Source organism: Galeopterus variegatus, unplaced genomic scaffold (genome assembly GCF_000696425.1).
Source record: "Galeopterus variegatus unplaced genomic scaffold, G_variegatus-3.0.2 Scaffold1974, whole genome shotgun sequence".
Classification (NCBI taxonomy): domain Eukaryota; kingdom Metazoa; phylum Chordata; class Mammalia; order Dermoptera; family Cynocephalidae; genus Galeopterus; species Galeopterus variegatus.
The window spans coordinates 116,736-131,830 of NW_007728085.1; the positions used below are offsets into that span (position 1 = coordinate 116,736).

General features: G+C 37.9%; 1 protein-coding gene across 2 annotated transcripts in view; it reads left to right on the forward strand.

Annotated features, from left to right (window-relative positions):
- SPATA5 (spermatogenesis associated 5) overlaps positions 1-15,095 on the forward strand; it is a 70,455-nt gene that overhangs the window by 32,016 nt on the left and 23,344 nt on the right. The window contains exons 10-11 of one of the 2 annotated variants that reach the window (XM_008579892.1): positions 5,433-5,587; positions 6,721-6,915. In XM_008579892.1, coding sequence (XP_008578114.1) covers positions 5,433-5,587; positions 6,721-6,765 — 200 coding nt within the window. In that variant the 3' untranslated portion in view covers positions 6,766-6,915. Of the gene's footprint in view, positions 1-5,432; positions 5,588-6,720; positions 6,916-15,095 lie in introns of those variants that run through there. The other variant, XM_008579891.1, reaches the window with a different exon arrangement.

The following is a 15,095-nucleotide window of genomic DNA, read 5'->3' on the forward strand; positions in this document are numbered from 1 at the left end:
TATCAAGTGATACTTACCACGTTGTCTATACTTAACACAGTGTAGAGGGAGAGTAGACTCAGATACAACAAATTTTCTGGAGTTCTGATATTTTGAGGAAAGTACGTTTTAAAAAGAGACATTTAGATTTTTGTTATGCTTGCTTTCAGTCTTCATATACATGAGTATATTACTTGAAAATTTTATGCTCAACTTTTATAATTCAGATCTGAGATCTAGATGCCCATGTTTCATGTTACTTTTTCATATAATTAAGTTTCCATAGGGTGCGTAGTAATTCTCAAAAGCATTGTTACTCCTCTGATCAGTTTAAGTTCATTGTTAGTTTCTAATGAAGGAACTTAATTTCAGTCTCAAAAATACCATCATAATTTAGCAAGCATTGGGTATAAAATTGTAGGATTCCATATGCATGGGGCGAGATGATGTTTGTTGATTGCTTCTGAAGCAGATTGTTTGGAAGAGCATGAATTCAGAATAATTGCCCTCATCCAGAAGTGGAGCTTGAGTGCAGACAAGTCATACACTGGAAAGAATGTGTTGACATTTAGACTTGCCTGAGGCATTTTGCCTTTTCTTCTCTTCATTGTGTCTTGTTTTCCATTCTCAAAAATTTTGAGAGGATTGGAAAATAAAATAACGAAAACAAAATGACACATTTATTGTTTAATTAGCTACACCTGTTTTTTGTTTTCAAAGTTATGTTTCTTAAGAACATAGAAGTATTGCTTCTGTATTTGTTTACATTTTAAAAAGTTAACTTCAAACTCGATAAGAAAAGGAAATATCATAGATTGCTTGCTCTAAGCTATATTCCTTGATGATGTACATGTGTCCTTTGCTTCTTTAGTTAATTGTCTTCTGGTTTCTAAAAAGTGTGTTTTTAAAAATTTAATCTCTTGGCATAGATTCCCATATGGCTTCATTAGGAATGGTTGATAGCCAATAATTTAAACTTAGCATTTTAGAATTTTAAATTATTTAAATTTAAATAATTAGGAAAATATATTTTAAACTTTTTGTTTAGTAAATGAAATAACTAATGGCCAAAAGAGCTAAGATTTATTTAGTCACTCCTGAGTTAGTGGCAGACATAGACACATGGAAGATTGATTATATTAATGTGATAGCTCCAGGGATCTTTAATTTTTGCAAGCTCTGATAATATATTTAACATTTAATATAAATTCTGTTTTTCAACTTACACATTATTTTCAAGAATAGCATTTGTTGTGTAAAAGAGGGTGCATTTCTGTAGAGTCTAGAATCATAGTATAGTACTTCAGAGTGGGAAAGAATCTTAAGGCCTATGGCAGGATCTGTCATTGTGTTTTTATAGCTTTTACAAATCAGGAAACTTCCATATTTTTTTTTTCCCTTCAGACAATCTGCCATACTTTATCTTCTCACATATCTACATAGAAAGTAATAGAGTTGGATTTAGGTTTATTTAAAATGTGTTCTTTCATACATATAAGACTGAACTCTTTGAGGACAGGGATTTTGTCTTTTATTCTACAGGGCTTCACAATTTAAAGTGCTATGCTCATTCTTGTCCCTAAGCCTTTTTGTATGCTATTCCCTCTGCCTAGAATATTCTGCATATCTGGCCCCAATTCCTATTTTATCAGGTTAACATCAACTTATTTTTCAAGTCAAACTGTTCGAATCTAGACACATGTTTTAGTCTCTTCATTTGTGAAATAAAGGAATGTACTAAATGATTTCAGCAAGAATTGTCTGGGTCTGTGTTGTCACTGATCCTTCCCTAAACTGAGTTGGATGCCCAGATAGGTGTTTTTGGGCCACTTCCTTCTTTCCATGTCACAGTACTTGGCACAGTTTATAGTAATTACCCCTTATAATGTGTTTCACCTTTTATACTATTAGTGCTATGAGAGATTTATCTGCCTTCTTGTGTTTGCTGGCAGGAAAGAGTTCAGTACATTAGCTGAATGAATTATGTCTAGGAGATTCTCACTGAATGTTTTGAATGAATGAGTAGATGAATTAATATTGAAGAAGAGTGCCTATGAAAGAGTATCCTATGGCCAATGAATATATCTTCTCAGTGACTTCATGATATAATAATACTTTAATAATTGCTTTGCTGTAATACAGATTGTAACTGAATTAACAAGTGATACAGATACAGAATTGTTCTTCTAAAATATTTTCAAAGTGATAGATGCAAAGAATGCTGTTATCTCTCCTCAAATTCTGTTTCTTTTTCCTTTACTCACACCACTTCCTATACCAAACATGTCCATTTGTATAGAATATTCTGGCAAATGAGAACTCTGTGAGGTCTGTAAATAATACAATCCATATTTTTCGTACTAGTATATTTTGCACATTAGTCAACCTAGTAAATATATTCTAGTATGATTCCAAGACTGATCAGGGTTTCTGTATAGACAGTTCCCAAAACCTTTTTTATGGGTTTCTTTTCCTAAATCATCATGGTTTTAGTTATTCTGATTAAAAAGTTCACTATATAAAAATTAATATGTTCATGCTTTAGTAAACTTTATTGTATACATATGGGTGCTTAGATTTGAGGTGAAATAGTATTTCATTTTAAACTTCAGTTTATAATCTCTGAAACTGCCATCTCACAGTGTTATTTTAACCAGCTACTGTGTTGTGGCTTTGTTTATAGTTTTATTTATTTATTTTTTACCTCAGTTCTTACATATCTATTTTTTAATAAAGTTCTTTCTCGAAGTGTTACATATATACATAAAAGCTCATAAACAGTAAGATCCATGAATTTTCCAAAGTGAACACACACTCATGTAACCAACTCTCAGATCAATATATAGAGCATTACTAGCTCCCTGACATCTCCCTCACCCTCTCCTAGCCACTACCCTCTACCTCTACCCAAAAGGCAACCACTACCCTGGTTTCTAACACTAGGTCAGTTTGCCTGTTTTGTGCTCTCTTCTTTGACTCATATTTTGGTTTGAGAGCTTCATCATTTTATTCTCCATAGCAGTGATGCACTTTTTTTCTGTATTCCATTGTATAAATATTATGAATAGCGATGCAGTACATGTTGTTGCACGTCTTTTGGTGCACAAATGTATGTATTTATGTTTGCAATATGAGTGTATCTAGGAGTGGTTATAGGATTCTTTTAAATAAATACTGCCAAAAGTTTTCTGCAGTCATTTTATCAATTTATTCTTCCACCAGTAACTGAAAATTCCAGTTGCTTCTCATCCTTGCCAACATTTGATAAGTTTTTAACAGTATTTCACTCTGGTTTTAGCTCCCTGGTGACTGAGATTGTGTACTTTTTCATATGTGAATTGATATCCTCTTTTGTGTCATGCTGTTATGGAATGGACTCGACAAAGAAGCGGTCAGCCCTCAGAGGGTTGGAGAGTCAGGTATTTTATTATGCTAGCTGGCGCAGATGGGCTAGCACTCCAAGCTCTGAGTCCCTAGTTTAGGTCTTACAGGGTTTATATAGACAAACTCTTCCAGGTTTTAGGTTTTGCTTTCTCAGCATTCATGTAGCTAGTACAGTCATATGTTTCGTTTCTCAGCATTCATGTAGCTATTGTGATAAGCAAGCACAGTGTACAGAAGTGGGAGTGCAGAGCAGTTGATTATCAGTAAAGCTGATACAATAAGCAGATTCTGTTTTAAAGGCAAAACAAGCTACTGAAAGAATTAATTTTGAATTTTTCCAACAATGCCTGTTCCAGTATCTCTTCAGTTTTTTTTTTTTTTCCTTTTTGTCTTTTTTACTGACCGGTAACAGGATCGCAACCCTCAGTGTCGCGCCCGCACCGCGCTCAGCCAGTGAGCGGGAACCGGTCTCCACATGGGATCCGACCCCTCAGTGGGAGCGCTGCCGCGCTCCCAAGCGGCGCACTATAGCAGTGCGCCACCGGGGTGTCCGGCAACGGATCGCAACCCTCAGTGTCGCGCCCGCACCGCGCTCAGCCAGTGAGCGGGAACCGGTCTCCACATGGGATCCGACCCCTCAGTGGGAGCGCTGCCGCGCTCCCAAGCGGCGCACTATAGCAGTGCGCCACCGGGGTGTCCGGCAACGGATCGCAACCCTCAGTGTCGCGCCCGCACCGCGCTCAGCCAGTGAGCGGGAACCGGTCTCCACATGGGATCCGACCCCTCAGTGGGAGCGCTGCCGCGCTCCCAAGCGGCGCACTCTCCAGTGCGCCACCGGGCCGGCCCAAGTTTTTCTATAGTGTTACCTTTTAAAAAAATAATGATTTGTAGGAGTTCTTAATATAGTTTGGTTGTGAGGCTTTTGCTCCTGTATGTGGGATCTGAACCCTCGGCGGGAGCGCCGCTGCGCTTCCCAAGCGGCGCACTATAGCAGTGCGCCACCGGGCCGGCCCTCTTCTCCTATTCTGTGGCTTGTATTTTTACTCTTTTTGTAATGTCTTCTGAGGAGCAGAAATTTGTAATTATATATATTTATTCTATATTAATATAATGATTTCAGTTTATCAGTCTTTTCCTTTGTGGTTAGTAATTTTTGTATCTTGTTTAAGAAATCTTGGCCATCTACTGTCATGAACATTTTTTCTTATATTCTAGATGCTTGATTGTTTTTTCTTTCACATTTCTATCTATAATTGATTCACATTTTTTTCCATACAGATATTCAGTTGTACCCGCACCAGTTATTGAAATGATCATCTGTTCTAAATTGCTGTATTGTTACTGTTTTCATATATCAAGAGTTTGTGTTTATTCTGGATTCTCTTTTCTCTCTTTAATAATTTCAGCCTTATAAAGAGTCTTAATTTCTAGAGGATAAGTGCAATTACTTCTTTTGTTTTCTTCATCAAGATTTTCTTGACTATTCTTTGTTCTTTGCATTTCCATAGAACTTTTAAAATCAGTTATCAGCTTCCCAGACCCCGCTGTAAACTGGCTTGGATTTTGATTAGAATTAAGTTTTTTGATTAATTTGGGGAGAATTGGAAAGTTAACATCTTGAGATCAATGAACATAGTAGATCCCTTCATTTTATTTTAGGTCTTCTTTAATTTGTCAAGGTAGTTTTATAGTTTTATGTGAAGAAGAAATCTTGAATAATGTTCTCTAGATTTATTCTTAGGTACTATGGTTTGTTGAATGCAGTTATTTATGGATGTTGTATTGTAAGTTCTGTTTCATATTTGTGTAATATCTGTCTTCTCATATTTAACATTAGTTTGTCATATTATACTGCCCAAACTGAGCCCTTGGGTTTTTGTCTTTGTCTTCCACATTCTTCCATCTCCTTCTCTACCTATCCCCTACCCCTAAAACACAAACCCAAGCACAAAATATTTCAAATGCTATATTATGTACAGGGTTTGGGTTTTTTCTTAGTTTTATTGGTGATGGCTCAGTATGAATTCATGGAATAAAAGATAAATCTTGTGTTACTTTTCTTTTTGCAGGTCTCTGTGCCTTGCGAAGAGTCTTGAAGAAACAGCCTAAACTCCCTGATAGCAAGGTGGCTGGGTTGGTGAAGATTACTCTGAATGATTTCTTGAAGGGAATGAATAACATCAGACCCAGTGCCATGAGGGAAGTAGCAGTTGATGTCCCAAATGTAAGTCATTTATACTCCACCGCTCGCCACACTGTTTGAATCAAAGTTTGAAAGAAACTGAGACTCCAGGGAGACTGATTTCCTAGGCTAAGCTTTTTAAAAAAATATTTTTTAATTGAAATTTTTATTCAGATAATTGTAGATTCAGTGCAGTTGTAAGACATAATATAGGGAGATCCTGTGTATTCTTTACCCAGTTTCCTCCAGTGGTAACATTTTCTAAAACTATAGCACAATACCACAAGCAGGATATTCATATTAATATAATCCACTGATCTTATTTGGATTTCCCATTTTACTTGCACCCATTTGCATGTGTGTATATTTAGTTGTATACAATTTCATCACATGTAAAGGTTTGTTTGTTTATCACCACAATCTAGATACCAAACAGTTCCATCACCGCAAAGATCCCTCATGTTGTCCTTTTGTAGCCACACTTACCATATTTCTGTTATATAAATGGAATCATACAATATGCCATCTTTTAGGATTAGTTTTTTTCACTTAGCATAATTCTCTGGAGAGTCATCTAAGTGGTGTGTGTCAGTAGTTTGTTTCTTTCTATTGCTGAGTAGGATTCTATGGTATGTATGTACTACAGTTTAAGTATTCACCTGTTGGGGACATCTGGGCTGTTTCCAGCTTTTGGTCATTACAAATAAAGCTGCTCTGAACAGGTATTGTATGAGCATAAATTTTCCTTTCTCTGGAATAAATGGCCAAGAGTGCAGTTGATGGATTGTATGCAAATTAGTGTTTAGTAGTATAAGAAAATGTCAACTAGGCCAATTTTAGAATAAAAAAAATCTTCTAAACTAGTGGTTCATAATGTTTAATTGAGTTCTTTTATATAGAGTTCATTAATGACAGTCTTTGCAAAGTTCTCAGTCAGATCACCATAAGGATGACGGAAGCTACCTTTTATGTGTGGGTCATTTGTTATGTCCTCCATGACCCAAGTGGGCCTGATACTCAGGAAAAAAATGGGCTTATAGCTTTCATTGAATGCATTAATATTTCTAGAAAATGAACATTAAAACAAAGAATTTGCAATGTGTCTTGCATTGTATTGAAGTAGAAGACATCACTATTGGCTTGCACATATGGAAAATGTCTATGTCTTATTGCAGGTTGTGGAAAATTTAGATTGCTGTCAGTTGTTAAGAGAGATTTGATGGAAGAATGGAAGTTTGTAACTGTTCTTTCCCTCTGCCTGTATAATGTTACCCTATTTGTTTTTCTGTTTTGAGGTTGTCCTCTTGTTTCTGAGATAGTCTCCTTTTCTCCCCCAGCTTTATTGAAGTGTAATTGACAAATAAAAATTGTGTACATTTGCTGTGAACAATGTGATGTTTTTTTTTTTTTTTTTTTTTTTTCCTTTTTGTCTTTTTTCGTGTCCGGCAACGGATCGCAACCCTCAGTGTCGCGCCCGCACCGGACCGGGACCGGCAACGGGATCGCAACCCTCGGCGCTGCTCCCACACCTCGCTCAGCCAGTGAGCGGGAACCGGTCTGCATGTGGGATCCGAACCCTCGGCGGGAGCGCCACCGCACTCCCAAGCGGCGCACTGTAGCAGTGTGCCACCGGGCCGGCCCTGTGATGTTTTGATATATGTAAAATGACATTGACATTGTAAACTAATTACCACAATCAAGCTAATTGACATACTCATCACGTCATATAGTTATAATTTTCTTTGTAGGATGACAACATTTAAGATCTACTCTCTTAGCAAATTTCAAGTATACGGTGCAGTATTATTAACTATAGTTACCATGCTGTACATTAGATCTCCAGAACTTATTCATCCTGCATAATTGAAACTTTGTACCTTTTGACCAACACCTCTCCATTTCCCCACCACCTCTGGCAACCACCATTCTACTCTTTGCTTCTGTGAATTTGACTTCTTTAGTTTTCACATATGAGTGAGGTCATGCAATATTTTTCTTTCTGTGCCTTGCTTATTTCTCTTGGCATAATGTCCCCTGTGTTCATCTATGTTATTGTAAATCACAGGATTTCCTTTTTTATTAAAAGGCTGAATAATATTCCACTGTGTATATAGATCACATTTTCTTTATCCATTCATCTATCCACAGATACTTAGATTGATTTCATATCTTGGCTGTTGTGAATAATGCTGTCGTGACATGGGAGTGCAGATATCTCTTTGAGATACAGATTTCATTTCCTTTGGGTATATATCCAGTAGTGGGATTGGTGAATCATATGGTAATTGTAGTTTTAATTTTTTGAGGAATCTCCATACTGTTTTCCATAATGGCTGTACCAGTTTACATTCCCACCAACAATACTTAAGAGTTTCCTTTTCTTCATATCCTTGCCAGAACTTGTTACCTTTTCTTTTTGTTAATGGCCATTCTAACAGGTGTGAGTTGATATCTCGTTGTGGTTATGATTTGCATTACCCTGATGAGTAATGGTGTTGACGTTTTTTTATACTTTGGGGGACACATTCAAGCTATAGTATACCCTTTGGCCATATGTATGTCTTCTATTCAGGTTTTGTGCCCATCTTTTAATCAGATTACGTGATTTCTTGCTACTGAGTTGTTCCAGTTTCTTTTATATTTTGGATAATAACTCCTTATCTGATATATGGTTTGTCAACATTTTCTCCCATTCCATGGGTTGTCTATTCACTCTGTTGATTGTTATCTTTGCTGTGAAGAAGCTTTGTAATTTGATGCAATTCCGTTTATCTATTTTTGCTTTTGTTGCTTGTGCTTTTGGCATCATAGCCAAAAAACTATTGCTCAGACCAATGTCAAGAAGTTTTTTCCCTGTGTTTTCTTCTAGTAGTTTAACAGTTTCAGGTCCCATGTTTAAGTCTTTAATCCATTTTGAGTTGATTTTTTTGTATGTGGTGGGAGATAACTGGCCAGTTTTGTTTTACATGTGGTTATTCAGTTCTCCCAGCATCATTTATTGAAGAGACTATTCTTTCCCCATTGTGTGTTATTGGCACCTTTATCAAAGATCAATTGAGTGTTGTACATGCATTGGTTTATTTCTGGGCTCTCTATTTTGTTCCATTTATTTATATGTCATTTTTTATGCCAGTATCTTATGCTGTTTTGATTACTGTAGCTTTGTAGTATATTTTGAAATCAGGTATTGTATGCTTCCAGATTTGTTGTTTTTGTTCAAGATTGCCTTGGCTGTTTGGTGACTTTTGTATTACCATATGTATTAGTCTATTTCTCTTGCTTATAACAGAATACCTGAAACTGGGTGATTTATAAAAAAAATGAAATTTATTTCTTACAGTTTTGAAGGCTGGGAAATCCAAGGTCCAGGGAACACATCTGGTGAGGGCCTTCTTCTGGGTGGGAACTCTCTACAGGGTCCTGTGAAGACAAGGGTGTCACATGGTGAGAATGGGCTGAGCAAAAGTAAGCTAACCTTCTCACTTGCCCTTCTTATAAAGCCATCAGAACCATGCCTGTTGCACCATGAATGTATCAATTTATTCAGGAGGGCGTAGTTCTCACAATCTAATCACCTCCTAAAGGTCCCACCTTTCAAGTACCATAATAGACTTTCCAACCCTCTATTAAAATTTTTTTTGTTTTACCTTTTAAAAAACTATTTTATTTATTTATTTTTTGGCCGCTGGCCACGATGGGGAACCAAACCCTTGACCTTGGTGTTACAAGGCTATGCTCTAATGAACAGAACTAACAGGATAGCCCCTCCCACAGTCTTAACACTGTTACAATGGAGATAAAGTTTCCAGTACGTGAACTGTTGGGGGACATGTTTGACTCATATGAATTTTAGAATTTTTTTTCTATTTCTGTCAAAAATGCCATTGGAATTTTGATAGGGATTGCATTGAATCCGTAGAATGTTTGGGTAGTGTACACATTTTAAGAATATTAATTCTTGTGATCCATGAACATGAGATATTGTTCCATTTATTTGTGTCATCTTCAAGTTCTTTCATCAGTGTTTTATGGTTTTAGTGTACAATCTTTTACCTTGTAGGTTCAGTTTTTCCTAAGTATTATTTTTTTATACTATTGTAAATGTGATTGTTTTCTTGTTTTTTTGGATAGTTTGTTGTTAGTGTATAGAAATGCTACTATTTTTGTATGTTGATTTTGTATCCTGACACTTTGCTGAATTCCTTTATTATTTTGAACAGTTTTTTGGTAATGTCTTTAGGGTTTTCTATATGTAAAATCCTGTCATTTGCAAACACAGTGTTGTTTCTTCCTTTCAGATTTGGATGCCTTTTATTTTTCTTTCCTAGTCGTCTGGCTAGGACTTCCAGTAGTATATCAGATAGAAGTGACAACAGTGGGCATCCTTGTCTTGTCCCTGATTTTACAGGAAAGGCTTTCAGCTTTTCAGTGTTGAGTATGTTAGCTGTGGGTTTGTCATATATGGCCTTTATTATGTTGAGATACATTCCTTTTATTCATAATTTATTGAGAGTTTTTATGATTAAAGGATGTTAAGTTTTGTCAGATTTTTTTTTTCTACTTCTATTGAGAAGATCATGTGTTTTTTATCCTTTATTCTGTTAATGTGTTGTTTCATGTTTATTGATTTGTGTATGTTGAACCAGCCTTGAATCCTAGGGATAAGTCCACCTGAATCATGGTGTACAATCCTTTTAATGTGCTGTTGAATTTGCTTTGTAAGCATTTTGTTGAGGGTTTTTGCATCTATGTTCACCAGGGATATTGACCTGTAACTTCTTTTCTTAAAGTATCCTTGTCTGGCTTTGGTCCAGGTTAACAATGACCTTGCAAAATGAGTTTGGAAGAGCTCCCTCCTCTTCAGTTTTTGGAAGAGTTTGAGAAGGATTGGTATTAATTTAAAAAAAAAATACAAATTTACAAATGAAGCCAATCAGGTCCTGGGATTTTCTGTGTTGGGAGGTTTTTTTTTTTTTTTTTTTTAAAAGATGACCGGTAAGGGGATCTCAACCCTTGGCTTGGTGTTGTCAGCACCATGCTCAGCCAGTGAGCAAACCGGCCATCCCTATATAGGATCCGAACCCGTGGCCTTGGTGTTATCAGCACCGCACTCTACCGAGTGAGCCACGGGCCGGCCCTTGATTAGCGATTTCACCTTCTTGCTTGTTATTGATCTGTTCATATTTTCTGTTTCTTCGTGGTTCATTTCTGGTAGGTTGTATGTTTCTAGGAATTTAATCATTTCTTCTAGGTTATCTGATTTGTTGGCATATAATTGTTATCCAGTTTATTGGCATATAGTAATTGTTCATACTTGTCTCTATGATCCTTTATATTTCTGTGGTATCAGTTGTAACGTCTCCTCTTTCATTTCTGATTTTATTTACTTTAGTCTTCTCTCTTTCTTTCTTAGTAGTCTAGCTAAAGTTTTGTTAATTTTGTTTATTTTTTTAAAAACACCCTTCATTTCATTATCTTTTTCTATTGTTTTGCTAGTCTCTATTTCATTTATTTCTGCTCTGACCTTTATTATTTCCTTCCTACTGCTAACTCTGGGCTTAGTTTTTCTTCTTTTTCTAGTTCCATCAGATGTAAAGCTCAGTGGTTTATTTGAGATATTTCTTTCTTTTCTTGAGGTAGGTGTTTATTACTATAAACCTTCCTCTTAGAACTGCTTTTGATGCATCCTGTAAGTTTTGGTATGTTGTATTTCTATTTTCGTTTCTCTCAAGACTTTTTTTTAAAATTTCTCTTTTGATTTTTTTTATTTTTTGACCCATTGGTTGTCCAGGAATGTTGTTGTATTTCTACATTTTTGTGAACTTTCCAATTTTCTTCCTGTTATTGATATCTAGTTTTATACTATTGTGGGCAGAAAAGGTTCTTGATATGATTTCAGTAATCTTAAATTTGTTAAGACTTGTTTTGTAGTCTAACATATGATCTATCCTGGAGAATGTTTTATGTGCACTTGAAAAGAATGTGTATTCTGCTGCTGTTGGATAGAATGTTCTGGTCTATTGTGTTCTTTAAGTCTGTTGTTTTCCTACTGATTTTCTGTCTGTATGATCTGTCCATAGCTGAAAGTGAAAATACTATTATCATATTGCTGTCTATTTCTCCCTTAAGTTCTGTTAATATTTCTTTTTTTGTAATTAGGGGCTCTGGTGTTTAGTGCATATTTATAATTTTTATATTCTCTTGGTAAGTTGACCCCTTTATCTTTATATAATGACCTTCTTTATCTCTTGTAACAGTTTTTGACTTAGTCTGTTTAGTGTGATGTAAGTATAGCCACTCCTGCTCACTTTTCTTTACTATTTGCATGAAATATCTTTTTCCATTCCTTCACTTATAGTCTGTAAGTGTTCTTAAAGCTGAAGTAAGTCTTTTTTACGTAGCTTATTTTTGGGTCTCTCTCTTTTTTTTTTTTTTCTTAAATCTGTTCAGCCGCCCTATGTCTTTTGATTGGAGAATTTAATCCATTTACAGTTAAAGAATTATTGATAGGTAAGGACTTAATAATGCTGCCATTATGTTGTTTGCTGTTTTACAGTTCCTTTGTTTTATTCTTCCTTTCTTGCTGTCTCCCTTTGTGCTGTGATGACTTTTTTTGTAGTTGTATGCTTTGATTTCTTCCTCTTTATCTTTTGTGTGTTTACTACAGGTTTTCTTGGTGTGTGATTACCATGGGGCTTATATAAACATCTTATTGTTAAAATAGTCTATTTTAAGCTAATAGGAACTTAACTTTGTCCACAAACAGAAACTCTACACTATAATTTCTCCTCCCCCTACCTTTTATGCTATTGATATCACAATTTACATCTTTTATGTATTGTGTATTCATTAACAAATTATTACAGCTATAGGTATAATACTTTTCTTTTTTAACTTTTATATTATAGTTAAAAATGACTTGTGTGCCATCAGTATAGTATTCTGAATTTGACTGTATTCTTTCTTTTACAATGAATTTTATATTTTCATATGGTTTTATCCTGTTACTTAACAGTCTTTCATTTCAATTTGAAGAATTCTCTTTAACATTTTTTGTAAGACAAGTCTACTGGTGATGACCTCCTACAATTTTAGTTGGTCTGAGAAATCCATTATCTCTCCCTATTTTCTGAAGGCTGCCTTGCTGTGTATGGTATTTTTGGTTGGCAGTGTTTTTCTTTCACTGCTTAGGATGTATCATACTACTTTCTTTTGGTCTGCAAGATTTCGTCTGAGAAATCTGGTCATAGATAGAGGGTTCTCTTGCATGTGATGAGTTGCTTTTGTCTTTTTGACTTTTGGGAATTTGATTATAGTGTGTTTTGGTAAAGATTTCTTTATGTTTAATTTATTTTGAGATATTTGGGCTACATGGATATAAATGTTCATTTCTCTCTTCAGATTTGGAAAGTTTTCTGTCAGTATTTTTTTAAATAAGATTTCTGCTCTTTCTGGAACTTTCATAATGTATATATTGGTTTGCTTGATGGTGTTTTGTAAGTCCCATAGGCTTTTTTTGTTAACTGTTTTTTATTCTCTTTTTCTTTTGTTTGAGTGGATAATTTCAAAGGATCTGTCTTTGATTTTGCTGATTATTTTTTTCTCCTTGATTGAGTCTTCTGTTGAAGTTTCTGTTGTATTTTCAGTTCAGTCATTGTGTTCTTCAGGTCCAGAATTTCCGTTTGGTTCCTTTTTATGGTTTCTATCTCTTTCTTGAATTTCTCATTTTCTTTTGTTTAATTTTTTTCCTTTTATTTATTATTTTTTACATTATAAGATGCTGCAGAGCAGTTGGTGGGGTGGGGAAGAGGGGAAAGGGGAGGGAAATAGGATGAGAGGAAGAGAAAGGTGGGAGAGTGGGACATGTTCGAGACGGATGGCAACCCTCTTATTCTGGCAAGGGAGCCCAAGGGGCTTCCGGTGTTGGCTCAGTGATCATTGCTGGCTAGATGTGGATGTTGGGGGGCAGTGTGGCTGAAGCCCTTGGTCCCCCGCTGCCCCAGCTTGGGAGTCCAGGGCACTTCTGGTGTCAGTTTGGTGGTCGTCACTGGGCTGATTGTGGACGTCAGGGAGATGTGGCTGAGCCTGCAGCCCCCCACTGCCCTGGCTCAGGGGCCTGGAGCACTTTCAGTGTCAGCCTGGTGGTTGTCACTGGGCTGGATGTGGATGTTGGGGGGTGTTGCTGAGGGCCTTGGCACCCCTGCAGCCCTGGCTTATGAGTCCAGGGGTGCTTCTGGTGGTGGTCTGGTGGTCGTCGCTGGGCTGGATGCTGACATTGGAGGGGTGTGGAGGAGGCCCTTGGCCTTAGTCCCTTGCCCCAGCTTGGGAGCCTGGGATCATTCTGGCAGTGGCTTGATGGTTGTTGCTGAGCTGGATGTGGATGTTGGGAGGTGTGGCTGAGACCCTTGGCTCCCCACTGCTGTGACTTGGAGGGACCTAGGGTGCTTCCAATGATGGTTTGGTGATTGTTGGTGGCCTGGATACAGACATCAGGTTGTCATGGCTGAGGCTCTTTGCTGCCCAGCACCCTGGCTTGGGGGCTCGGGATGCTTCCAGCGGCATTGTGCTGGATGCTGACGTTGAAGGGGCATGGCTGAGGCCCTTGGCACCCCCTGCCCTGGCTTGGGAATCTGGGGCATTTCTGGCAGTGGCCTGGTGGTCATTGCTCGCCTGGATGCTGATGGTGGAAGGTCGTGGCTGAGGCCCTTGGCCCCCCACCACCCTGGTTCTGGGTGCTTACAGCAGTGGCCTGGTGGTGGTTGCTGGCCTGAATGCAGATGCCAGGGGGGCATGGCTGAGTTGGGGGCTGTGGCTGAGGCCCTTGGCCCCCCCACAGCCCTGGCTTGTGAGTCCAAGGGCGTTTCTAGTGATGGCCTGGTGGTGATTGCTGGGTTGGATGCTGATGTTGGACAGGTGTGGCTGAGGCCCTTGGCCCCCCCACAGCCCTGGCTTGTGAGTCCAAGGGCGTTTCTAGTGATGGCCTGGTGGTGATTGCTGGGTTGGATGCTGATGTTGGACAGGTGTGGCTGAGGCCCTTGGCACCCCCTGCCCTGGCTTGGGAATCTGGGACATTTCCAGCGGTGGCCGGGTGGTCATTGCTGGCCTGGTTACTGATATTGGAAGGTTGTGGCTGAGGCCCCAGCTCTGAGGGTGGGGCACTTCCAGTGGCAGCCTGGTAGTCATTGCTGCGCTAGATGCGGACATTGAGAGAGGATGTTGTGAGTCCATGGGGGCTCCCAGAGGAAGGCTGGGAGGCTTCCGGTCCTTCTAGGTTTTATTGGTGTTCTTTGTTGGTGTTAGACTTTTACTGGTTAATATCAGAACTTTGTCTGTGATCTGTGGATTTTTTGTTTTTCTTCCAGTTCTGTGTTGGATTATTTGCTGTTCCCACCACTTAAAGTCTGTGCTGGAACTAATTTGTTGTCCTTTCGTTACTTCTAAAATGGAGGAACTTCCTGTGGCAACCAGGACTTTAGCCCTGTGGTTGAGCTAAATTGCGGCTTTGCTGCTGATTCTCTGGGGAAGACTTTTTGGGCAGCCTAGGGTTTAA